The 23,388-nt window shown below is 67.1% G+C and overlaps 2 protein-coding genes across 5 annotated transcripts; one reads left to right on the top strand and one right to left on the bottom strand.

Annotated features, from left to right (window-relative positions):
• The first annotated feature begins 1,519 nt into the window (after positions 1-1,519).
• On the top strand, positions 1,520-8,457 carry FAM110A (family with sequence similarity 110 member A). 3 transcript variants are annotated; one of them, XM_049817446.1, is made up of 2 exons: positions 1,520-3,919; positions 6,549-8,453. In XM_049817446.1, the coding sequence occupies exon 2, from the start codon at positions 6,618-6,620 to the stop codon at positions 7,635-7,637; it is 1,020 nt and encodes a 339-aa protein (XP_049673403.1). In that variant the 5' UTR covers positions 1,520-3,919; positions 6,549-6,617; the 3' UTR covers positions 7,638-8,453. The 3 variants fall into 3 exon arrangements, with proteins under 3 accessions (XP_049673403.1, XP_049673404.1, XP_049673402.1); XM_049817447.1 differs by lacking the exon at positions 1,520-3,919 and adding an exon at positions 5,215-5,420; XM_049817445.1 differs by lacking the exon at positions 1,520-3,919 and having other exon boundaries at positions 5,908-8,457.
• Positions 8,458-11,962: 3,505 nt separating this feature from the next.
• ANGPT4 (angiopoietin 4) lies at positions 11,963-21,417 on the bottom strand. 2 transcript variants are annotated; one of them, XM_049817448.1, is made up of 9 exons: positions 20,828-21,417; positions 16,330-16,485; positions 15,963-16,084; positions 15,378-15,610; positions 14,873-14,988; positions 14,306-14,434; positions 14,065-14,231; positions 13,051-13,181; positions 11,963-12,965 (listed from the first exon to the last, which is right to left on the bottom strand). In XM_049817448.1, the coding sequence occupies exons 1-9, from the start codon at positions 21,146-21,148 to the stop codon at positions 12,805-12,807; spliced, it is 1,536 nt and encodes a 511-aa protein (XP_049673405.1). In that variant the 5' UTR covers positions 21,149-21,417; the 3' UTR covers positions 11,963-12,804. The 2 variants fall into 2 exon arrangements, with proteins under 2 accessions (XP_049673405.1, XP_049673406.1); XM_049817449.1 differs by having other exon boundaries at positions 14,306-14,407.
• Positions 21,418-23,388: the final 1,971 nt, after the last annotated feature.

Here is a 23,388-nt window from a genome sequence, read left to right as displayed (position 1 = left end):
GTGTCGCTGGGAGAGCAGGCTGCAGCCCTGCAAAACCTGGGGCTGACTTCTCCAGTGGCCTGCCTGCCTGCCCTGCCTGCCTGCCTGCCTGCCCTGCCTGCCCTGCCTGTGCCCTATCCCTCCGGGGGGGCTGCAGCCACCCCCTGCACCCTGCCCTGCTCCTGGCTCTGTCCCTGCCTCAATCACGGGATTGAAGCGGGGACAAGAGTGTCCCTGCGCCCCTGGGGCTGCAGGGACGGTGCTGGCGTGGCTGGGTGCCATTGTGGGGGGGGGGGGGAGGCACGATTTGAGGTGCTGCTGTGGTTTAATCCCAGCAGGCAGCTCAGCACCCACCAGCCGCTCGCTCATCCCCACCCCGGTGTGATGGGGGAGAGAATGGGAAGGGTAAATGGGAGAAAACACGTGGATTAAGGTAAGGACAGTTTAATAGGGAAAACAAAAGCTGCATGCGTGAGCAAAGCAAAATCAGTTCAAATTCCCTCAGTGCTGCCCATGGCAGGCAGGTGTTCGTGTAACGGTGACTCGGGAAGGCAAATGCCATCACTGCAAATGTCCCCCTTTCCTCCTTCTTCCCCGGCTTTTATTGCTGAGCAGGACGTCTTATGGATGGGATATCCCTTGGTCAGTGGGGTTCCATCCGTGTCCGCTCCCAGCTCCTTGTGCACCCCCAGCCTGCTCACTGGTGGGGCGGTGTGAGAAGCAGAAATGGCCTTGACTCTGTGCAAGCACCGCTCAGAGATAACTAAAACATCCCTGGGTTATCAACACTGTTTTCAGCACAAATCCAAAACAGCCCCATACGAGCTGCTATGGGGAAAATTAACTCTATCCCACCCAAAACCAGTACAAGTGCCCAGGAGAACCTGGGAGTGGGGGAGCGGGTCCAAGATACGGGGAGAAACCAGATCTGGGGGGCTCGGGCTGGCGCTGGGGCAGCTGAGGTCCCCGTGCATCCATGGGGATGGGGAGGGGGACAGGGAGGGGACGGCGATTGTCCTGTGTTTAATTTGGCAGCACAAAGGAGCGGCACAGCCAGAGACCCCTCCCAAGGGCGAATGGCTGCGGCGCAGGGGAGCCTGAGGGGGTGCTGGGTGCGGGACCCCCGGCGCCTCTGCTTCACGGTCCTCGCCCAAATCCGCCCGACACATGCTGCCTGCCCTGCCTGTGCGGTGTGAGACGGCTGTGCCTCCTCTGCCCCCTCTTCACACTGCAGCTGAGCCCCTGGCCCCCCCCTCGGACCCCCCCCCCCAGCCCCTCGCCCCTCCGCACCCCTGGCAGATGCGAGCGAAGGCCCCGGAGGCAGATGGCAACATTTGGTAGCCGAGCAGTCCCCGGCCGCAGGACTTTGCCGGGCTCCGGTGACTGGCTGGCCGGGAAGCCCCCTGCCCACCCAGCCAGGGCTGGGGACCCCATCCTCAGCTGCAGCCAGCGCAGGGCAGGGGGTGCAGCGGGGGTCCCTGGGGTGGGCACGCTGCCTGTGCCACGAGGGTGCCTGCATGATGCTAGGGCAACAGGATCGGCAGCCTGGGAGAGCGGGGGTCCGTCCTCGAGCTCAGCCCTGGCAAGAGTCATCCCCTAATATCTGCTTTCAGCTGCGAGCAGCGGGGATGGTCTTCCTGGGCAGGGGAAGGCTGCTGCTCCATTGCTGGGGGACAAGTGGGACCCCCTCACCCCAAGGACCACCGGCCGCCCCAAGCGAGTGGGTATGATCCCTCAGATTTGGGTGCAGGGACCCGCTGGCAGGTCGCAGCCGCTGGCCCCTGGCAGCCCCCCCCCCCCCCCAACCCCAGACCCATTTGCATCCCATTTCCATGTGAAAGGAGCAGGTCAAGTTGAAAGTTGAAAGGCTGGTGGGGGGCAGCCGGGAAGGGGCCCCCGCTGCCGGAGGTGAGACCCCAACAAAAGGGCCGGATCCCCTGGGCCCAGCGCTTCGCCTGGCCACGGGCTGCGGCCCTGGCCCCGTCGGCAGCCGCCATCTGCGGGTCCGTATCGCCGCGCGCCGCCGCCACGGCGCAGACAAAGGCCTCGCGCCCGGCACGTCCCCATCTGTCACCTCCACGGCTCCCGGCCCCGAGCTGCCGCCTGCGGAGACATGTGGGGGAGAGCGGGGTACGGGCAGCATCCTTCCCTCCGCCCGCGGGGAGCAAGGCGATGCTGGGCCCAGCAAGAGATTCCCCATTGAATCCCCAAGTCCCTTGGAAAGCTGCCCCTGTCCTGCAGAGCTGCTCTGCAGAGCTCGCAGCTGGGGAAACTGAGGCAGGAGCCGGCAGTAGCTCACCCCGGGTCAGGGCATGCGGTGCAGGGGTGATTCCCCCGCTGCAAAGCTGGGCGCAGCCACGGCGTGGCTAAGGGGCTGTAATTAAATGCCAGGAATTAGCACCTGCCAAGATGAGGGGGCTGGGGGGGGGGCTCCTGGCTTCAGGGGTGCCTCTGCCTCTGCCCAGCACTTCCAGGGGGCATTTGGCCTCTGAGCACATTTTTTCCCGTTGGCGGCTGTATTTAGCTCCCAGGAGGTCCTTGAAAAGCGGCACAAGGCGGGGGGGGGCAGCCCCGAGCCTCTGTGGGAGGTGAGAACAGAGCCAGTGCCAGCACCCTCCTGCCCCTCTTGTTTCCAAACACGATTCCTCCGTCCCTGCCCCATCCCCGTGACCCCGGGGCAGCGGCAGAGGGTGCTCAGCCGGGTGCTGCGGGAGGGGTCCCGCGGCAGGCTGCCCTCCCAAAACCCGTCCCGGGATGCTCCCAGGGAAGGCGAGGCTCCGGGGCGCTGCCTGGCTCCAACGCCCCGCTCCAAAAGCACCCGGTTGCCCAGACGTGCCCGGGCAGCTGCCTGCAGCCTGCTGCCTGCCCCCCGCGCGGGTTCGGCGGCCGTGGGGGGACGAAGCCCGGCTGGGCAAGGTGCCTGCAGGCTTTGCCCTTGCCCGCTGCGTCGGGCAGTGTTTTTCCAGCAGAGCTCGTTGTGCAGATCCACCTTTGCCGTTGCTCAAGCGCAGGGCAGCCCTCCGGGACCCAGACGGCTTCTTTTCCATGTGCTTTGCTCGGTTCTTCTCCCTCTGCCAGCTCCTTCTCTTGTTTCCAAGAGCAGTTTGAAAAATGCACGGCTGTAATCGAGCCCTGTGCCGCATGGGCCAAACGCTTGGCTCTGCCACGCAAAGCCGGTCCTTGCCGCCGGAGATGCCTGTGCCGTGGGGCAGGCAACCCCCGGAGCCACGCCGGGGCTGGGTTCAGGCCAGCAGGTCCATGTGGCTGTGGGCTTGGTGACACTGCTCCCGTCCGTCACCTCCCGTTGTGCTATCTGGGTTATTTTGCTGCGTTTTGGAGTTTATCGCAGGGGGCTGCTGCCGGGTGCATGGGGAAACTAGGTGAGTTTTCCAAATCAGAGCAGGCCCTGATGGCTGGCCGTGCTGGTGGCACGTGGGGAGCCAGGTGGCAGCTCCCTGCCTGCGGGAGGGCTGGAAATTTTCCCATCTCCCTCAAATCCCAGCAGGGCATCAGGACCCTCTGCCCACAGAGGGCAGGGGATGTCCAGCGGCGTTTTGGCTTTGGCGGTGTGAGCACCTCAGGTCTGCGCTGCCCGGCTGGCACTGCGGGCTGAACCGGCACCCATGCTGGGACGTCACCAGCTACCGTCAACACTGCGTGAAGCAGCCTGGCATGGAGGAATGCCCCGTGGTTTTAATCCCATGTGAGCGCTGAGCTGCCTCGGAGGGCGTCCTCGCCCGGCGCTGACTCAGCAGGAGCTGCCGTGGCGCAGAGCCGCTCCAGCACCCTGCCAGCCGCCGTCCCGCGGGGAGAAGGGGAGGACGTGACTGGAGAAGAGGAGGTGCAGGCACATTGGGATACCCTCGGGAAGAACACAGGGAGAAGCGGCGTGGTGGCTGAGCTGTGCCGAGGAGTCTCCCACGTCGCAGGGCCGATCCAGGTAGGTGGCAGAGGTGGTGCCGGTGCGGTGCCGGTCCTGTGCCAGCAGTGTGGGGCTGGGTCACCCGGTGATGGGGAGGCACAACCGCACACCTCCCGGCACGGGTCTCCGGAGCAGCTGCCTCCAGGCAGGAGGGGATCCGGTGTGCCAAATAAGCCCCGCTGGGCTGCCCACATCAGAAGGGAGAGGAGCTGGGGCCACGGCTGGGCATTGCCCGGCATGAGCGGGGTTGTCAGCCCTGGCACTCGGATCCCCACGCTCCGGCTGGGCTTGGGGAGTGGGATAATGTCGCTGTGTTTTCGGGGCTGTTCGGAGAGACGCTCAGCTCAGCTCGGCTGGGCTTGGTGCAGCCCTGCTCAGCGCGGCCGTGCCAGGGCAGGTGGCTCAGCACCGCAGGAATGCGGAGCAGCAGGTTGTGCCTGGCCGGGGCTGTCCTTGCTGGCCAGGCATGTGGCCGTGCTGGGGGGGGACCCTGTGTCCTTGTCGCTGCGCCCCAACAGCCATCCCCTCCACGGCTTGGCCCTGGGGCTGAGCTTCTGGCACCATGCTGAGCTCCAGCGCCCAATGTGGGGACATGTCCCTGCTTTGCCTCGCCTGGGGGGGCACGTTTGCACCCCTGTGCCGAGTCGGAGACCCCTCCCTGAGCCTGGCACAGGGTACGAGGGCAGCGGGGCCAGCTGTCAGCAGGGTGCTGCTGCAGGGCACGGGGTCCGGACAGCGCTGGAACTGAGGGGTGCTGCTGCATGGGGACCTGGCTGGCAGCCGGTGCTCCCCAACACCCCAGCTCTCTGCCACCAGCTGGGCTGCGGGACCTGGCTCTTCCCACGCATTTGTGCAGCGCCGAGCGCAGCCCAGCCCTGCTGCCCCTGGGGGCTGTAAGCACGGCTCTGGTCGGGGGGGGGGACGCTGCCTGTCCCTGCCCTTGCCCAGCAAGGACATTGGTGCCCTGCACTGCTGGCTCTGTCCCCAAATCGCCCCTACGCTGGGGTCCCCGCAGAAGGGTGCAGAAAGCCACCCCCGGGGAGGAGACAGGAGGGTCCGTGCTGGTGCTGGGACCGTCCCCAGCTGTCCCCACGCCTGGCTGGCCCCCTGCAGACACTTTCCAGGTCAGAAGGCAGAGTGTCCCCCCAGGCAGGGGACAAGGACAACCAGTCTACCCCAGACCGCTCGCCCGTCACAACGCATCAGGCGGATGCACCGTGCGCCCGGGTGGCTGCAGCTGGGGGACCCCGTTGGGGTACAGATTCCTGGGGGGGGCGGGGGGGCTGGGGCCGACAACATGGGCTTGCGGACGGTGCAGCCGTGGCTCAGCACGGCCGTGGCGCGGTGCTGGGGCTGGTTCTTGCCACCCACGGCTGACGCTTGGGACGGGCCCTGGGTTGCACCCAGGAAGTTGTGCACGCAAGTGAGCGGCCGACGGTGACGGCAGCACGTTGGGGACACCGCGGGAGGGAGCGGGGTCACGGCGCGCTGGCCCCTGCCGTGCCCACCGCCGTACCCGGTGAGTGCTGGGGGCTTGCTGTTACCTCCCTGGGGTCTCGCCTGTGCCGTCAACTGGGGACCCCCCATGGGGGGTTCTCAGAGCAGCTCGGGAAGGGGAACGGGGAGGGAGGGGGAGGCGGGGGCAGGTTGGACCCCACGTGTCCCCCTGTGCACCTTGCCTGAGCCCCTCTGTGTGTTGGGACCCCTCCGGCTGTGCCCACCCCTGGGCAGGGGTATTGGGGGTGGCCGGGCAGGGGGCTGTGGAGGGGTGCAGGGCTGGTTTGGGCCCCCCCCGCCGCCGCTGGGGGCGGGCCGGTGTCTCTGCACAACCGTTGGGGCGGGCGGCTGTGCTTGTTGGGGTTGGCGGGGGCCCAAGGACATGGGGTGCACGGGGCCCCAGCGCGGCTCCTGGCACACCTTGGCTGGGGAAGCACGGGTGGAAACCCCCACCGGTGCTTTCCAAGGGGCTCCAGGGTGGGAGCGGGGAACCCGGGAACAGCCCCGGAGCCTGCAAGGGGGGCTGAGAGAAGAGGGAGCAGCAGGGAGCGGAGCCTCGAATTCCCCAGCTTGGTGGGGTGGCGGGCGAGTGGGGTGGGTGATGCACCCCTGGGCATGGGGGATGCACCCCCGGGGTGAAGGCGATGCACCCCTTAGCGTGGGCAACGCACTCCTGGGAGCGGGCGATGCACCCCCGGGCACGGGCGATGCGCCCCTTGATGCGGGCGTTGCACCCCTTGACGTGGGTGATGCACCCCTGGGCACGGGCGATGCGGGCAGAGCATCGGCGAGGGGTGCTGGGCCGAGCTGCCCCTCTCTGCCCCGGCTTCGATCCCCGGGGAGCCCCTCACCGGGACCGGGGTGCCCTCCCCGCCGGCCCCATTGGCCCGGGTGCGGTTTGAAGCAGGCTTGCTCCGCGGATTGGCCGGGGGACGTTTCGGGGAGGCCTCGGTGGCGGTCGGAGGCGTGGTCCCTGCCTTCAAATAGGAAACCCGGCACAGCCGGCGCAGACAGTGCGGCACCGCACAGCCCAGCGCAGCCTTTGTCTGCCTGCGCGGCCAGGGCGCGGGCAGGGGCCGGGCAGGCGGGCAGGCGGCGTCCGCCAGCCGGCCACCGCCAACCGCCCCTCACTCCGGCCCCTTCTTTGCAGCTGACGGCACGTGAGCCCCTCGCCGCCCGTGGCGGCTGCCCGCCCCGCGCCCCGGTGCCGGCGCGGAGGATGCCCGTCGAGGCGCTGCAAGCCGGCGACGCCATGAAGGGGGTGACGGTGACGGCGCCCTTCACCTCGGCCATGCCCATCCGCATCCTTCGCAAGGGCCCCGAGTATTTCCGCCGGCACGCCGAACCGGGTGCCGGGAAGCCCAGCGCGGTGGAGAGGCTGGAGGCCGACAAGGCCAAGTACGTGAAGAGCCAGCGGGTCGTCAGCACCAAGCAGGAGCCGGTGAAGCCGCCGCTACTCAAGCAGCCCCTCTTCACCCCGGGGGTGCGCCGGGCTGCGCTCACCCCCAGCCGCAGGGCACCCCCAGGGCCGCGCCGCGCAGAGGCTGGCGGCCCGAAGACCTCCCTCGACCTGGAGATCCTCAACAACCTCATCAACCTCCGCGACAGCCCCTTCCCCAAGGCGGAGAGCCCGCTGGGCCGGGAATGCAAGCGGAGGGCGGAGGCGCCGGCGGCGGCGCCGGGCGGCGGGGCGGAGGGTGCCGGCAAGCCGCCGGAGAGCCCCGCTGCCGCCAAACCCCCCGGCAGCGTGGCCGTGCGGAGGGTGGACGTCCGTCCCTGTGGGGCTCCGCGGGGCCAGGTGACGCCGGTGCCTGCATCCCCCATCCCGGGCGGGCTGCCTGCGGCCCCGGCACGGAGCTCGCCCGCCCGCCCCGAGAGCGCCCGCCGGCAGCCCCTGCTGCACCGCTCCAAGTCGGACCTGAGCGACCGGCTCTCGCGGGCCACCGCCGACCTGGAGCGCTTCTTCAACTACTGCGGCCTCGACCCCGAGGAGGTACAGGACATGGGCGCCGAGCGCTTCGCCCGCGCCAGCTCCGACATCGTGTCCCTCAAGTTTCACAGCGTGAGCACGGCCAGCTCGGAAGGCGACCGCTCGCCGCCCAGCGCTGCCACGCCGGAGGGGCGGCCGGCCGAGCGCGTCCCCTACGGCATCTCCGTCATCGAGCGCAACGCCCGCGTCATCAAGTGGCTGTACGGGCTGCGCCAGGCCAGGGAGCCCCAGCAGGTCTCCGACGTGTAGCGGTGCCGCAGTGGTGGTGGTGGGCGCCGGGGACGGATTGCTTGCAAGTGGGCAATGCCGGACAGGGAGGGAGCGCGGGAGATGCCCCAGGAGGAGCGGGGACCTCTCAGGGGTGACAGGACCCTCAAACTCAGCCCCCGCCTTGCTTCCCTGACCCCTGTGCCACAGCGGCACTGGCAGAGCTCCGGTGGGGTGACCGGGCATCCTTCCCGCTGGCTCTGGCTCCGTCAGACTCCTGCACCGGCACTGGAGAGCCGGGTTCCCGTGAGCCCGTGGGAGGGCAGAGGACACATCTGCCCCCGTGTCCGTGGCCGGTCCCCAACACCCTCCCCTCATCCGCTCCCGTGGGACCCCATGTGCGGTCGGCCTTCCTGCGCTGCTGGAAGCTCCTGCCTGTCCTGCTCCTCACCAGCACCCATGGGTGGGGGCTAAGGGGCCGATTCCCCCCTCTGCATGGAGCAGGGACACAGCCCCGGGGAAGGAGCTGCCCCCCTGCAAGCCTCCACCGAGGGGGCCATGCTGCCTGGGGTATCCTGGTGGTCCCCGTCTTAATGCTGAACGTCTGGGAGAAGCTGGGTGCTTTGCGGGGGTGGGGGCAAACCTGACCCCCCGCTTCGAGCAGCCCTGGGCTGCGTGTGTGTGCGAGTGTCTGCGAGTGTTTGTGTCCCCTCCCGGGTGCCAGCGGGCGCACAGCCCCGGGCACGGTGAGCCCTGGTATTTATGAAGACGACGGTTGTTGGTCTTTTCCTCATTTCTACTGTTTTTCCTGATGTTTGATCTGTAAATAGTAATAACAACACAGCCGGTTTTATTAAATCTCTGTGCTTTGGAGGCTGCGTGCATTGCTGTCTCTTGAGGTGGCGGAGGTCAGGATGGGGCAGGGACCCTTAGGGTGCCCGCGGCTCAGCAGGGGCTGGCAGTGCCGAGCGGCTGGGTGCCGGCAGGAGCGATGGGTGCCGTGCCGCGGCGTGCCAGCGCGGGGCCCGGCGGGCACGTCGGGGGCGGCGGTTGGGTCCGGCAGGTCCCGGCAGAGCCCAGGCCGGCGGGATTCCCCTCTGTGCCGCAGCCAGCACCGTGCCGACCATGCAGCCCTCCCCTGCCTCCTCGCTGCGCTCCGGCAAAGTGCTGTTGAGCTTGGCCGATTCCCGGCTCCTCCGGGACTGCGAGATGGGGGCGGCGATAGCGGAGACCTCCCAAGAGGGCTGGGGAGGCACAAGGATGAAAGTCGGCGCAGGGAGTGCTTTGAAGATAAAAAACACCCGTGCGTTATCCCCAGGCAGCCTCGCACGGCACCGCGGACCCCCCCCGGCACCGCGGGTGCTGCCTGCGCCGGTGAAGTCCCTCTGCTCCTTGTGATGCTGGTGCATCCCACAGGGCCAGATGGCTGCTGGGGAAGGTGGTACCAAAGCCACCAGTGCCTGCACCCAGGGGACCCTGCCCGGACACCAGCCCTGCTGCTGCCTCCCTCCATCTCCAGCCACGGTGGTGGGGCCGTGGCTACAAACAGCTCCACACGTGCAAGGAGCCAGCCTGCCTGGCGCGGGCACCTCTTGGCAAATGCCACGTGCATGGTGGTGGTGATGGGCCGGTGACAAGGTCGAGCTGCCCGCCCCGGGGCCGCAGTTTTTATTTTCAAAGGGTCCAGAGCCGCTGCCACCCTGTCCCACCCCAGCCAGTGCTCCCCTCGCTCAACCTGGACCCTGCAGCCGCTGGCTGGGGCAGCACCGGGGGTCCCCTTCACCGGGGCTTCCATCCAGCACTTGGGGTCCCCCAAAAAAACCCTCACAGGGACGAAGCACTTCCCACCCCAGCCTGGCTCCTGCACTCTGCACGTCCGCCCAGAGCCACCGCCCAGGGTTGCAGGATCCATCCGGCTCCCGCTGGGGTACAGGCAGGTTTGGCTGCCTGCGGCGCGGCGGGCAGGACACGGTGATGGCATCTGGTCCGTGACTCAGGCTGACAAAACGGGCTGGGGAGGAAACGCACGCCCAAGGGATCCTTAATGACGGCACGTGGGGTGCTGGGGGCATCCCCGAGGAGGGGGAAACCAGGGGGTGACGGGGACCCCAGGCACAGGCAGGCTTTGCCCTCAGGGAAAGCTCTGCAGGACACGGATCCCTGCCGGCGGCTGGGACCGGCTGTGCTGGCCGGATTCCTCAGCCCGGCGTGTCCGGGGCTTGGTCTAAATTTGCTGCTATTGACAAGGAGAAGGGGGGGCCCCAACTGGCCCCCTCTGGGCATGGGGCAGAGCAGCCGGCATGGCCCTCCAGGCGTTGCCAGCCCTCGGCTTGTTTCTGGCATCCCGTGACCTGCGTGGCTGGGACCTGCCGTGGCTGTCCCAAGCCCTGTGTGCTTGTTTGTGCGTGCGTGATCACGTGCATGCGTGTCCGAGTGTACACGCACGTTCACGTGCGTGCATGCTTGCGTGTACGTGTGTTGATGTGCACGTGTTTGTGTGCGCGCATGTCCATGGGCACGCCTGTGTGCGTGCGGATGGATGCACGGACAGGAGGAGCCGTGATCCCGAGGCAGGAGTCTTCCTCTGACCCTGCACCCATGGGACCACCTGCATGAAGACCTGGCACAGCCTCGGCGAGGCGACGTGTGCCCCCCAGGAACGCCTCCCCTTTGCGTGTCCCTGCTGGGGACAGCAGCATGGCCCCCGTGCTCCCTATCACTTTCCCTGGCAGCTGCCTCTCAGCCAGCTCCGGTTTCGGTGGGGAGCCGCAGCTGAGCCCATCTGTTATTTCCAGGGAGGACGGACAACCGGGGAGGGTGTCCATCGCCCTCACCCCTCCGTGCCGGGGTCTCCCGCGGGTGCCCCACGTGCAGGCAGGAGCTGCAGGCAGGCAGCTGGAAGAGAGAGAGAAAACCGGCAGCACCCCAGTCTGGGGAGCCAGGCCCAGCACCCCAGGGTGGGGGCCACCCCCCACCTGGCACGCAGCCCCCCGGCCCAGGTGCAGCCGTGCCGCGCCAGCCGCCGGCAGGGTGCGGGGGGCCAGGGCCCGCGGCTGTGCCGGGACGGTTGCTGCCTGCAGTGCTGCTCGCTGGGAGCGGGGCGAAGCTCCTGGGCAACCCCCCCCAGCCTGTATTTTCCATTTTTTAATTATTCCGCACAGCCCCGCTGATGAGCATCTTCTGGAAGTGCCAACTACGTCACGTGCTTTAATCACTGTTAATTAGCGAATGCCTCGGGACAGCGTTGAGGGCAGGGCGTCAGGAGCCTCCTCGCTGCTGCGTGTGGTGCCGGTGCCAGCACCATGCCGGTGGGTGCCACCGTCCCAATGGGGAGCACAGTGTGTCCCTGTGCCCCTCGCCCCACTCCGGGGTACTGGCCCTGTCCCCCCGGGAGCTGCAGCGGGGCTGGGGTTCGGTGGCAGCAGAGGGTCCCCCGGCACCTCTGCTCCTCGGCTCTGTGGGGTCTCTGCTGTCACCCACCCGGCAAAACGCTGCCCGGGGCAAGAGGGACACATTTTGGGGAGGGAGGCAGTGGGTGTCATGGAGGTAGCGGGTCCCCGGCAGCTGCCATCGCTGCCACCGGTCCCCAGCGTTTGGGTACCAGTGGGACAGGGCACCTGGGCACCCAGTGGGGCACCCCTGTCCCCCGACCTGAGGGTGCTGCGGGGAGCTGCCACCGGGCTCTGGGGGACCTCTAGTGGCAACGGGGCCAGGGGGCCGGGGCCAGGGACCGCAGGGGGCCAGGGACACCTGCAGAAGGGTGTCCCTACAGGCTTTGACCGGGTGTCACCGAGCCCTGCCATCCCGTGGGCTCACCCGTGCACCGAGCTGCCCAGGGCTCAGTGTCCCCTGGGGATGACCAGGGTCCGTCTGTCCTGCCCTGTCCCTCAGCCCTTCTGCCCACCCTTTTGGCCCAGTTGCCGAAGCGGGGAGGACGGGTGCCTGCCCGAGGCTGGGGGGACGCAGGGACCACCCCTACCTGCTCCCACCCCGCCGATGCTTGGAAAATAAATACCTCTTAGTACAAAAATAAAAGCCCCTCCAGCCCAAACTGCAGCAGCCTGGGGGGGCGGCCATGGGGCCCCAGTGCTGCCAGCTGGAGACCCAGCTGCTCCACACCCCATTTTTCCCAGGCTGCTCCCAAAATCACCCTCAGGGTGGGTTTGCCGTCTCAATGCAACCACAGGTGAGGGGTCTCAGCCCCGTGCCCCGCTTCCCCCTCCTACATCCCCATCTCCTCCCTCCCCTGCTCCTAGCTCAGCCCCCCCCCCGCCGAAAGACACCCCCGGGACCCTTCCCACCACCTCCCACCCCCCAGCCCCATCTCCAGCCGCAGCCCCCTCCCCACCCGCAACCCCTCAGCCCCATCCTGCCCGTCCCGGGGCTCTGCCAGCCCCCTGCCAGCGCAGCCCCCCACCAAAACAAGCATCTTCCAGCACGGAGTCACCAGCTATCCCAGCCTGGGGCTGGTCCCCAAAGACACCCCCCTGCTCCTCTTGTCCACCCCGGGGGGCTGAAGGGACTCGTCCCCATCCTGCGAGGACCAGTGCCTGCGCTGCTGTGCATGGGGACCGTGGCGGGGGCCATGAACATGGGAGGGGACGGCCCGTGTCCCCCTCCCCACACAGCTGTGCCTGGGCAGGAGGGGAAGGAGGGATGGCACCGGCCTCTCGCACTCACAGGGACCCCCATCCCCGCCAGCTCCCCTAATCCCACGGGGAAAGCGGGACAGTGGGGGCTTTGCAATGCCCTAAAACATACAGAAAAGGCAAAGCCCTCGCCATGACTTGGAGCCTGGCTGAGTGTGCAGGGAGTCCTGGGGGGGGTCTCGGACCCCTGTCCCTGGGGCAAAAACCGGAGGCCCAGCAGAAGGATGGGGAGAGAAGCTGAAGTAGGATCGGGTGGTTTCCATCTATCGAAGCCCACTGCGGTGGGGCTGGCTCTGGTGCAAGGCAGAGCCCCCATGCCGACTCCTGCAGCATCAGAGCTCCTCATCGCCGCCCGCGGGTCCCTCTGGCACGGCCACGGTGCCACTGCCCCTCTCCACGATGCGCAGGCTCCCAGAAGATGGGATAAACGAGAGTAAAAAAAAATATAACTGGGGGAAAAGCTTCCCTGCAGCGGCCGGGAGGGCTCAGTCTCCCGCAACCGTCCCTTCTCCCGGACCCCTCCCTCCGTGCCAGGCGGTGCCGCCCCGACCGCCGGTGTGCTAGAAGCTGGCGGGTCGTATCAGCATGCGGGTGCCCTTCAGGGAGTAGCTGGGTCCCTGGAAGTGGTGCCAGCGGATGCCGTTGAGCTTGCGGATGTTGTGCCGGGCCGGATAGTAGATGCCGTTCAGGTTGGAGAGACCGCAGGCATCGAACCACCAGCCTGCGAGGAAGGAGCGGGTTGGCAGGGTGGCATCCCGGGTGGGCACCCGTGGGTGCTGCGTGGGTGTCCCCCCCCCTCTGCTTACCTCCCGACAGCATCTGGGCGCACTTGCAGAGGCAGTTGTCGTTGTCGGAGTCGCGGGTGCTGAAGCGGGTGCCCTGCAGTGCCATGCCGCTCTGCTGCCCGGCCGTGCCGCTGTAGTCCTGCAGCGACAGCCTGCCGCCCGGCACGGCACGGCATGGCCGTGGCCACCATCAGTGCCAGCTGACTGCTGCTGGGGGGTTCACGAAGCCCCTCAGCCCTGCTCGGGGAGGGCTGAAGGCCATGGGATGCCATGAGCTAGGCAAGAGCCGGCACGGGAGGATGCAGGCAGAGATCCTGCAGCTCCAGGTTGGCCTGGGTCTACTGGCTTGGAGGGGCTGTCCTGGGGGTCCCCAAGGGTGGAGGTCATGCTATGCTGGGGCAGAGAGGAGACCCTCCCAAGGCTTCTCCGGTGCCTTTTGCTGGGGGTTGGCTCAGTGCATGCACGGGATGCACGGTGCAGGGGGTCTCCGGGGTCTGGTTCCACCTCCAACCCAGCACCAAAGCACCCAGCTGCCTGCCACCCCTCCTGCCCATGGCCAGGCTGAGGTTCCTGGGACCACACACCGTCCTCACAAGCCTGGTGGTAGGAGCACAGCAATCCTCCCCGGACACGGGTGTAGCAGCCTGGGGATGCCCGGCACCCCCGGGAGTGCCTGACAGCCATGACCATGTCACCTCCACTTGCCCAGGCAGCGAGCTGCGGTGCGAGTGCCCCGGCTGCTGGCTGGGATGGGAAATCCCCCTGCTTTGATGCAATTTCATGCATTAAAAATCTATTTCTCAGGAGCCCAGGGAGAGAAGAAGTGGGCAGCACAGCGATGTCCCCCGGCACCTGGGGAGGAGCTCTGCTGAGCCATAACCCTGCCAGGAAATCCCAGTGAAGCCCCCCAGGGCCACACACCTCCCCAGGGCACCACATCCAGCCCTTGCCCATGGCCACCACTGCCCGTGGGTCTCGGGGACAGCCGGAGACGGGGAGAGCTGGGCAGCCACCCCCGCGGTGTCCTTCTCCTACCTGTAAAGCTGCCGCTCGCTTCCCAGCTGGAATTTCCCGTAGTGGGCATAGACTTGGCCACCCTCCCAGTCCCGCAGCTCGACACGCAGGGCGTAGGGCTCCTGGCTCGTCAGGAGGTGCACGGCCTCGTTACCCAGCCAGTACTCGCCGGCCGCGTCCCCGAAGCCCTGGAGGAGCAGTGGGGTGGGTGAGGATGCCCAGGGTGCCCCCAGGGTGCCCGCCTCCCGAGGTGGGCGCAGACCTGCTTGTACTCCCTCCAGTTCCTCTGGAAGCTGAGGCTGCCGTTGGTGCGAAGCTGGATGACGGTCCAGCCCCCTCGGTCCGTCTCCATGTCGCAGTACGCCTGCAGTGGGGGGAGAGCCGCAACGGGCTGCAGAGTGGGGCGACGAGGGCTGGCTCGGGGTGGGCGGCTAGGTTTGCCCCCCCCCCCCCCCCCGCCCCGTGGGCTAGGCAGCTCAGCACGGGTGCTAGAGCTTGTTGAGGGGCTGGTGATCTTGTGCCGGGGTCTCTCCTCCTTCCATGGCCGTGGGCAGGGGCTGGGGCACAGCGCTCATGGGTGGGGGTGCCTTTAAAATCAATTTTATCCCCCCATCTGAAAGCCTGTGCGATCCCTGCCTTCACCCAGCAGCTGCCGCCTTTGGTCCCTCCGCAGCCCCCGAGAGTGGGGGGCACTGCCCCAGCGAGAGGGGTTGGGATGTGCCACGCAACAGGGATACCCGCTCCGCTCTGGGACTAGCGTGCACTGGGTGGCACCGGTGCCGGCAGCACCCCGGGGTGCTGCAGCGGCAGCCCTCTGGGCCGCACTCACCTTTTTGGGCTCACTGAGGTTGGCGATGTGGAGGGTATAAACGCCGCTGGCGTGGATGCCCGCCCGGCGCACCTCGGCACAGTCCTGGAAGAGCTGCTCCTGCCCGGGCAGCGAGGCTGCAGCAGAGGGGACCGTGAGACGGCAGAAACCCTGCTGGTCCCGCAGCCCTGCCTGGTTTTGTTGCTCTTCCCCTCTCCCTTTGGATGCTTTTGTGCCCACGGATTATTTTTCTTTCTTCTGCGCCATCTCCCTAGGGCTGGGTGAGCCGGCCGTGCTGCACCGGGGCTGCCGCCAGCCTAAGCCTGGGGATTTGCCACAGCTGGGGACGGCGTGGGGCCACGGACCCTCCCCTGGGGGCTCGGAGCTGCTCCTCGGATGCAACGCAGGGGTCATTTTGGGGGCAATATCACCCATGCCGGGGCTGGCACAGCACCCTGGCACCCTCTCGGGAGGGCGAGGAGCTCTCCTGCAGCCTGCACCCTGCCTGCGCGCCCCGGGGGCTCACCTCTGCCCTGGGAGACGAGGCGCACCAGGCTCTGCACCGACTCGAGGAGCTGGACCTGCTGGCGCTGGAGCAGGCTGGTGTTGGCGCTGGCGGCCAGCAACGATTTCTCCAGCTCCTCGATGGTGCCGCTCTGCCGGCTCACCAGGCGCTGCAGCTTCTCCTTCTCGGAGCGGGCCCCCGCCAGCTCCGCCTGGTGCTTCGTCTCCATCTCGAGCACCCGCACCTCCAGGATGCTGAAAGGGGGAGGCAGAGGTGATGGGGGGGTTGTGTCTGTGCTGAGCAGCTGGGCAGGGAGCGGGGGGCAGAGCGGACCCAGCCCCAGCTGTGGTGCCCTGGCGCATCTGCAGGGACCCAGAATTGTCCCCGTCCCCTGCTGCACCCACCGAATTGCACCCTGCCCGGCATCTCTGGGAAACCAAAGCTCAAGGGGCTGTGCTGGGGCTGTGCAATCCCCCAGGGACCCCAGCCAGCCCCTGGAGGAGTTCAAGCCCCCCCAAAGTGCAACCGCACTGCTGGGGTGGGAGAGACCAGCCTCCCGCTGGGGTCCAGCGGCTGCGGGGGTCCCCGAGCTGCCCCAGGCCCTACTTGTTCCTGTTCTGCAGCTTGTGGATCTCGTTCGTCTGCAGCAGCAGCTGCTTCTCCAGCTTGGTGGTGGACACGGAGTTCTCCTGCAGCTGCATCTCGATGCGCGACGTCTGGTTCAGCACCTGCCCCGCAACCGGAGGGGAGCATCGGTGTGAGCAGCCGGGGCCACACCGTGTTCCCGGTGTCACCGGGCTCGCGGCTCCCCGGCACACAACCCCGGTACCTCCGCACGCTGGTACATTAAACCATGCATCACCTTGGGGAATCGCCCCACTTCTAGCAGCAGAGAAGCCCTGCCGCCCACCGTGGTGCTGGGGGTGGTGGGGATGTGGGGACACGTGTGCCGTTCACCCCAGCCACCCCCTACCTGGGCTTCCACGTCGGTGAGCTTGCGGCTCTGCTCGGCACTCTGGTTGAGGAGGGTGCTGCTGATCTCCAGCATGGTGGCGGTCTGGTTCTGCACCGCCGTCTGCCGCAGCTGCGCCATCTCCGGCTTCATGCTTGTCTGGATGTAGCTCTCCAGCTGCGGAGAGGAGTGGGGACGTGGTGGGTCATTCCGGGAGCTCGCTGGGTCTTCCCTTGGCTCCCCGGCTGAGCCTGGCATGGCTCGGCACAGCCCTCAGGCGCATCCCTGGGAGCTTCCCAGCATGATATGACCCATCTCAGGGCCCTTTGAAGCTTATCAGGAGGACAGAGTGAGCTGCCCACCGGCTGCGCTGCTGTGGGGGAAGCTTCCTCGTGCACCGGCTGCCAAGATTCCTGGGCTGGGGTGCCAGCTGGGACCTGGCACGGACCTGTGTGTGCCCAGGTCTGCTGGCAAGCTGGGGCTGCTGCCTAGCCAGGGTGACCTGTGCCGAGCAGCCGGGCAGGGAGTAGCCGGCGTCGGCATTGGCATCAGCGTCAGCTGCCAGCCCCCAGCCACCGGTTTCCCAGGGCCGGGAACGTGGAGGGTGGGGGGCCACCATCGCCCGGAGAAGGTGTGGGTGTCCGGCACCCGGTGCTACCCCGCTACGGGGAAGCGCTCCGGGCTGGGAAGAAACCCACTGCGGACACAGCTGAGATGTCGCTTCCGCTTTCCCAGCCCGCGGGGCAGCCGCCTTTCCCAAAGGCTTTTCTATTTCTGGCGGCCCCGCCATGAGGTTCCCATTCGGTCCCTCCCCGGGGCGACGGCCTCGGCAGGGGCACGGTCCCTCGGCGGGGGCCGCAGGGAACGGAAGGGGCCGCGCTGCCGCCCACGCTGGGAAAGCGGCTCCGCACCGGGCAGCCCCCAAAAGCAGGAGGGGATGGGGGCTGCCCGGCTCCCTCCACCCCACAGATCCCTCCATCCGTCCGCACATTGCCCGGATCCTGCTCTACAGGCAGACCCCTGCATCCCGATGCATCTCGTGGGGTTGTGGACCAGAGGGGACAGGCCAGGGTGGGATGCTGCTCTCCGGGCAGCGTGGTGGGCAGGCAGCAGTACCGGGATGCTCAGCACCATGGCGGGCAGGCAGCGGTGCCGGGATGCTTGGCGCGGGAACGGGACCGGCATCGCGCCAGGGCACAGGGCTCTGCCCTGCACTTGTTTGCGCATGATGAAATCTCGCTGGCAGCGGCGCGGCCATGTTCCCTCCTCCCCAAAACCGGGCAGCGGTGAAATCATCGCCCCACCGCCAGCACCCACGGAAGGTGGGAGGATCCCAGGGCTGAGCACCCTAGCCGGCGTTGCCTGCACCCTGCTTCCCTAAGGATTTTCCCTTGCGGGAACGTGCTCGCGGGGAGGAAGCGGGGAAAGGTCGGAGAGCCACGTCTGGAAAACATTTCCCCGAGCTGAGTGATTGCTGGAGAGTTTCCCTTTAACCACGTCGTTAATCTTGTTGCTTCACAGGGCTCGGGGAGGCCTTTTCTCCCTCTCAATCTTGCGCGGTTTTTTTTTCTTTCTTTTTTTTTTTTTAAAAATAAACATATCTCTGAGCCCAAGGGCAGTACATACCCATGGAAAAGGTCAGGCTGGCACAGGGAGGCCTGAGTGCAGCCGGAGAAATAGCCCCAGCTCCCGGCCCCAGTAGTTCCCTGGGAGCAGCTGGGGCTGGAGGGGGGCACAGTGTCCCCAGCCTCGGGTGACACAGGGGACCCAAGTGGGACAGGCTCTGTGTGGAGGGCTGGGAAACCAGGATCGCCCTCCCTTTGCCCCACGGGTGCCGAGGCTCGCCTGGGCTCGGAGGGGTCCCCCCAGCCCCGTTCCTCCCCAAGAAGGGCAGAGCGGCTGGGGGGTGGACTGTGGTGATGTGGGTCACCCCAAAACGCTGCCCTGGAGCAGGAGGGACCCCGGCCACCCCGCTGTCCCAGTGCCAGGGTACCACTGCCCACATCTGGATGGTCCTGTGCCACCTTCTTGCAGCCACATCCCTCCCCTGTCACTGTCCCCATCCTGCCCTGGCACTTCTAAGCATCCCGCAAGCAGTGGCAGGGGGGGCCCCCAGGGCCAGAGGTGGGGGGCTTTCCCCCCCACCTGCTCCCTGCACCCATGCCAGGGTGAGCAGCACCGGCCCCTGTGTGCGGGGGCCCCAGAGCTGTGAACCTGCCACAGCCCCGCTGGGGACCCCATCCCTCCCCGAGCCCCTCGCCGCCCCAGACCCGGCGGCACCATCAAATGTTTGTGTTTGAACTAAAATTAATTCCTCCTGAGATGGGAACAGCCGACGGGACGGCGAGCAGAAGCCACGTGTCCTCGTGTGCTGGGTCCTCGCCATGTCCCTGTCCCTCCCGGCCGTGGGGGGCTGCACATGGGGTGGGTGGAGCAGCACCCCAGTGCTGGGAATGGGATTCCCTGGGGAGGCTGGGTGCTGGGGGTCCCTGATGGTGCCCGGGTGCTGAGGAGCTTTTCGATTCCTGCAGCCCCCCGAGCGCCCAGCACCCGGCAGGGCCAGGGCAGAGCAGACAGGGATGCGATGTTGTTTACAATCTGTTCCTGAACCTGATGCCTCCTTCAAGCCCTGGTTTGTTTGTTCAGGCCTGGAGTCCGACCAAAACAAGCCTCTCTGGGCAGCTCCGGTTAAATTAGGAAAGCCAAGGAACAACAGAAAAAAGAAAAAAGCTGCAAGCTGCCTCTAAACGGAGAGGGCCATGCTACGGGATGGGATGGGATGGGATGGGATGGGGTACCGGCTGCCCAGTGCCCCACTGCCTCGTGCTCCTTGGGGCTGCGGTGTGGGGCATCGCTGCCCACAGCTGCCCAGATGTGCGGCCCCACTTTGCCTGTGGGCTGCGTGTTCTGGGGCAGGGCCATATGGGACCCCCTGCCCCAGCCTTGCTTAGCCATGCCCAAAAGCTGCCCTCACCCCGAGAGAACCTCAGAGCTGTCCTGGGCACCCAGGGCACAGGGACCCCAAGGCAGGGACCCCAGGGAAGGGACTCCAGGACACGGGGACCCCAAGGGCATAGGGATGCCAGGGCAGAGGGACCCCAGGGCAGGGACCCCAGGGTGCAGGGACCCAGGGCTGGGCATGCAACTGCAGACCCAGCAGGTCCCGCAGTGATGGAGATTCTCTGCCACCAGCCAGGTGGTGGCTGGCTGTGCCTGTCCCTCTGCAACACCCCCGGCTGGCTTTCAGTGGAGCCGTGGCTCAGCGTTTTCCCAGCTTTTGAGGAATTTGTCATCTAGGATGGCTAAGGGGACAGGTCTGCACATCCCTGCTGCCCTCCCTGTCTCCCATGGCCAGGAGCGGCTCCCCGAACAGTGTGGCTGGCACAGGCCACCCCTGGGACCCCCACTTGGCACATTTGGCCCCAGCCCCAGCCCTGAGCGCTGCGAGGGCTTGGCACGCACCATCTTGCAGTGCCGCTGGCCCTGCTTGGCTGGGGACATCATCCAAGAAATTGGGGTGCAGAGGCATGCAGGTCCCAGCGGGACACTGCCAGGACGTGGATACGGCTGTGCTGGCGATGCCGCTCGGCCGGAGGGTCAGTGACAGCCAGGGACAAGCCGCTCGCCCTCTTATCAGCACAGGCACCTAGGGACACTGCCTTGCCAGGGTGCAGGGTTTACAGCCCCCCCAGGGAAGTGTCCCACAGGACAAGCCGTCCGGGAGCCATTCCTGGGTCTGACGCAGGCGGCTGCGCTTGGTACGTGGGGGGTCCATCGGCACTCGCCAGCCCTAGGGAAGGAAACTCTGCTTCCAGCTGTGGGTGGTGGGAATGGGGTGAGCCGGGGTGGGGGGCACCCCCGTGGGCACACAGTCCTTGTGGTGTGGCACCTTGCTGCCCCCCACCCTGCACCCTCCCGCTTGCCCATGCACTGCAGGGCTGCCCGGGAGCCGTGGGTCCCACTCGAAGTCTCACTAAGCACCAGGAACTTTTACAAAGCCCCTAAGTGGGAAAACAATGAGGCTGGAGAGGTTTCAGCGGCCCCTGCCCTTAGGTCCCTTGCTCCGCTGCCTGCCAAAACCCTTCCCAAGAGCTTTCCAGCAGGGCTGCATCCTGACCTAGAATGAGGAGCCCCAAGGCATGCCCGGCACAGCCAGCCCAGCCGGGACCACAAGGAACCACGGCAGGGATGGCAGGGAGATACAGCCGCAGCGGCAAGCACCGGTGGAGCCGCAGCACCCATGAGCTGCAGCACTCACGAGCTGTAGCACCCACAGCACCCATCCCCTCTGAGAAGTCAGTGCCAGGATCAGGCCCAGGTCACAAACCTGCAGGGAAGATGCTGATTTGGCCGCACTGCTGCCGCTTGGGTTGGGCACGAAACCCCCCGCGCAACCAGCTCTGCCTCCAGCAGCCCGGAGCAGGCAGCCGGTACGGGGATGCTGCGCATTTGGGTATTGGAGGCAAACTCCTGCCCACGCCACCCTGCCGCCCGTCCGCCCCGTCGCCCAGCACCCTACCTTCAGCAGCCACTGGGTGCTGTTCTCCAGGATCCTCTCGAGGTGCCGCAGGCGTTCGGCGGCCCCGTAGCCGGCGTGCGCGGTGCCGGCCGGCGAGTCTCGTTGCAGCAAAGCGTTGGCGGGTCCGGGGGCGGCGGGGGCGGACGGGCAGGGCGGCGGGTCGGCCTCGGGCAGCACGAAGGTGTAGCTGCAGTGGCCGTGCTGTACCCGGTGGTAACGCCGGCGGCCGCCCCCCTCCAGCGCCCGGCGTTGGGCTCCGGCCACGCACAGCACCGTCGTGGCACAGGTCAGGGCCACGAGGCCGAAGCTGAGAGCCCGCATGGCACGGGGGTCCCCGTGGCACCGGGGTGGGAGGGGGGGGGGAATAGTAAAAGCGGGGTGCCTCGTCCGGGGATGTGCTGGCACTTCCCAGGCGGCCACGACACCACTCTTTGCTGGGATGGGTCAGTGGGCGCTCGCCGCCGAGTCGAAACGCTGCAATTTCGGCATTTCCTCCCTCTGAGCCGGCTCTGGCCGCCCCGGCCTTTTATCGCCAGGCGGCCGCAGCCCTCGCAGGGGGAGAGGGGAAAAAAAAAAAAGAAAAACAAAGGAAAAAATCTGTTTAAAAAACAATACTTCTATCTTTTTTCTCTCCTCCTAGCCCACTGCGGGGAGATCAAGTTTCACACGTGATCTATAAATGTCTCGCACACACGCACACACACACACTCGCACACACTCGCACAAGCAGCCCCCCGTCCCTCCCCCGGCCGCACGCACCCGTTGGCCCCCCCCGGCCGTTCTCTGCGCAGCTCATTGCACCTCCCAGGGCGGGCAGCGCCGCGGCAGCACCGCCGGCCAACGGGGCCAAGCTGCCTGCGCCAGCACCAAGCCCTCCCGCCGTCTGGCCCCAGCACCCAGCGAGTCCCCCCCGATCAGCACCCACTGGGACCCGCCACCCCCATGCAGCGGAGCACAGCTCCCTCCCTGCGTCCCGGCTATTTATAACGCTGGAGGGAGCCAGGCATGGATTTGGCTGCTCTGGCTGCAAGACGAGCCTGTGGGGACCGGGATGGGGGATATGTCCCAGGCAGAGCTTGGCAGGACCCAGCCGGACCCCGTGCAGGGCTCGGGGTGCCCAGCTCCCAGGCTGGGGGTCCGCCGGGGGCTGGGAGGGCTGCGTGCCAGCAGCCGGGTGTCACCGCGGCTGCCAGCCTACGTGCTGGGTTAGATCTAGGCTGGGTCCCCCCAGAGGGGACAACCACAGTGGTGGGGACAGGCTGGCGTGGGAGAGCGGGTTTCGCTGGCCATGGGGGTGCCCACGTATATCAGGAGAGGGCGAGTTTCTCCCAGTACGGGGGGCACGTGTTCCCACGTGCCGGGCTGCTCACACAGCCGCGGAGCCGGGGAAGGGATCCCGCTGCCATCCCGGTCGCTGCGGGGTGGCCGGGGATGCTGTGAACCCCGGTGGCGGAGCAGCTGGTGGGAGCACTGTCTGCAGCACGGAGCCACGCTGCCCGGTGAGCGGGGGGGGCTTCAGCCTCCCCAGGGAAACACCAGAGGGACTGGTGTGCTGCGGTTGTGCCTTCATCGTAACCGGACTACGTGGCTGGGTCTGGCCATCGCCGCGAGCGGAGCCCTGCCAGACCCACCGCTCTCATGGCAATTGGCAACCGGCTGGACGAGCCCCTCGGTGCTTCCCGGCGGCGGAGCTGAGCCCGGGATACCTGCTGGGCAGCAGTCCCGGTGATGCTGCTTGCCGCTTGCTCCAGCCGCTGGCTCGGGCACCAAGCAGTGCTGGTGATGCTTTAAATAAAAACTTTAAAATAAAACCTTTCCCCGAACACCCAGGTGCCTGGAGGCCAGGGTGCCCCCCCCCCCACTGGGAGCCACGCTGCGGGGCACATGCGGCTGCAGGTTATGGGATGGAGAGGTCCGATGCCAGCGGCTGCCTTCCACCTCCGCTTCAGGGTCTGGGTCCAGACATGTGCTGGAGGGGCTCAGGGGGGCACAGATGCTCCGGCACCCCTGGCAGTGCCACGAGCCGTGCCCACTGCCCGCTCCCACCGGGGCCGGGGAACGCAGGGGTAACGCCATGGCCGCAGCCAGCATCCCCATCCAGCACCTCGTGGAAATGAGGAAAACAGGGAGGCAAGAGGGATGCCGGAGGCTTTAATACATTTATTTGACATTAAGCGAACGGAGGAGCTGCCGTGGCGGCTTCGTGCTGGCTCTCGGGGCTGGCTCGATGCTGACACCCAGCGCTCTCGCCCTGAAGGGACTGTGCCCCTGCAGCCCCCACAGCCCCCGCAACCCCGACACCCCACTGCCAGACCCGGCCTCCCCCTGCCCAGGCTCGGAGCAGGGACGGGGGCCTCTGACCCCAGGAAGCCCCCAAATACAGCGATGCCTGTGGCTGGGGCAGCACTTTGAACAAAACGCACGTTAAATGTGCCGATACAGCCCTCCATGCCTCATGGATGTACGCTGTTTATTTCTGCAGGCAGTCAGCTTGAAGGGATGCGCTGGCACGGGGCCAGGCTCAGCACCCCCAGGTCGTGTCCCGGGTGACATTTGGGAGG

This window comes from Accipiter gentilis, chromosome 14 (assembly GCF_929443795.1).
Source record: "Accipiter gentilis chromosome 14, bAccGen1.1, whole genome shotgun sequence".
Classification (NCBI taxonomy): domain Eukaryota; kingdom Metazoa; phylum Chordata; class Aves; order Accipitriformes; family Accipitridae; genus Astur; species Astur gentilis.
The sequence above is the reverse complement of the archived record's forward strand: the minus strand, read 5'-3'. Positions and strand labels throughout refer to the sequence as shown.

Excerpts from the sequence above, each read along its gene's own strand:
- FAM110A (XM_049817445.1), top strand. The coding sequence starts at position 6,000 with ATGCACCCCTGGGCATGGGGGATGCACCCCCGGGGTGAAGGCGATGCA.
- ANGPT4 (XM_049817448.1), bottom strand. The coding sequence starts at position 21,148 with ATGCGGGCTCTCAGCTTCGGCCTCGTGGCCCTGACCTGTGCCACGACG. Across the intron at positions 16,085-16,329 it reads TCACCGACGTGGAAGCCCAG|GTGCTGAACCAGACGTCGCG; the intron begins GTAGGGGGTGGC and ends GTTGCGGGGCAG. Across the intron at positions 12,966-13,050 it reads CGCCCAGATGCTGTCGGGAG|GCTGGTGGTTCGATGCCTGC; the intron begins GTAAGCAGAGGG and ends CCTTCCTCGCAG.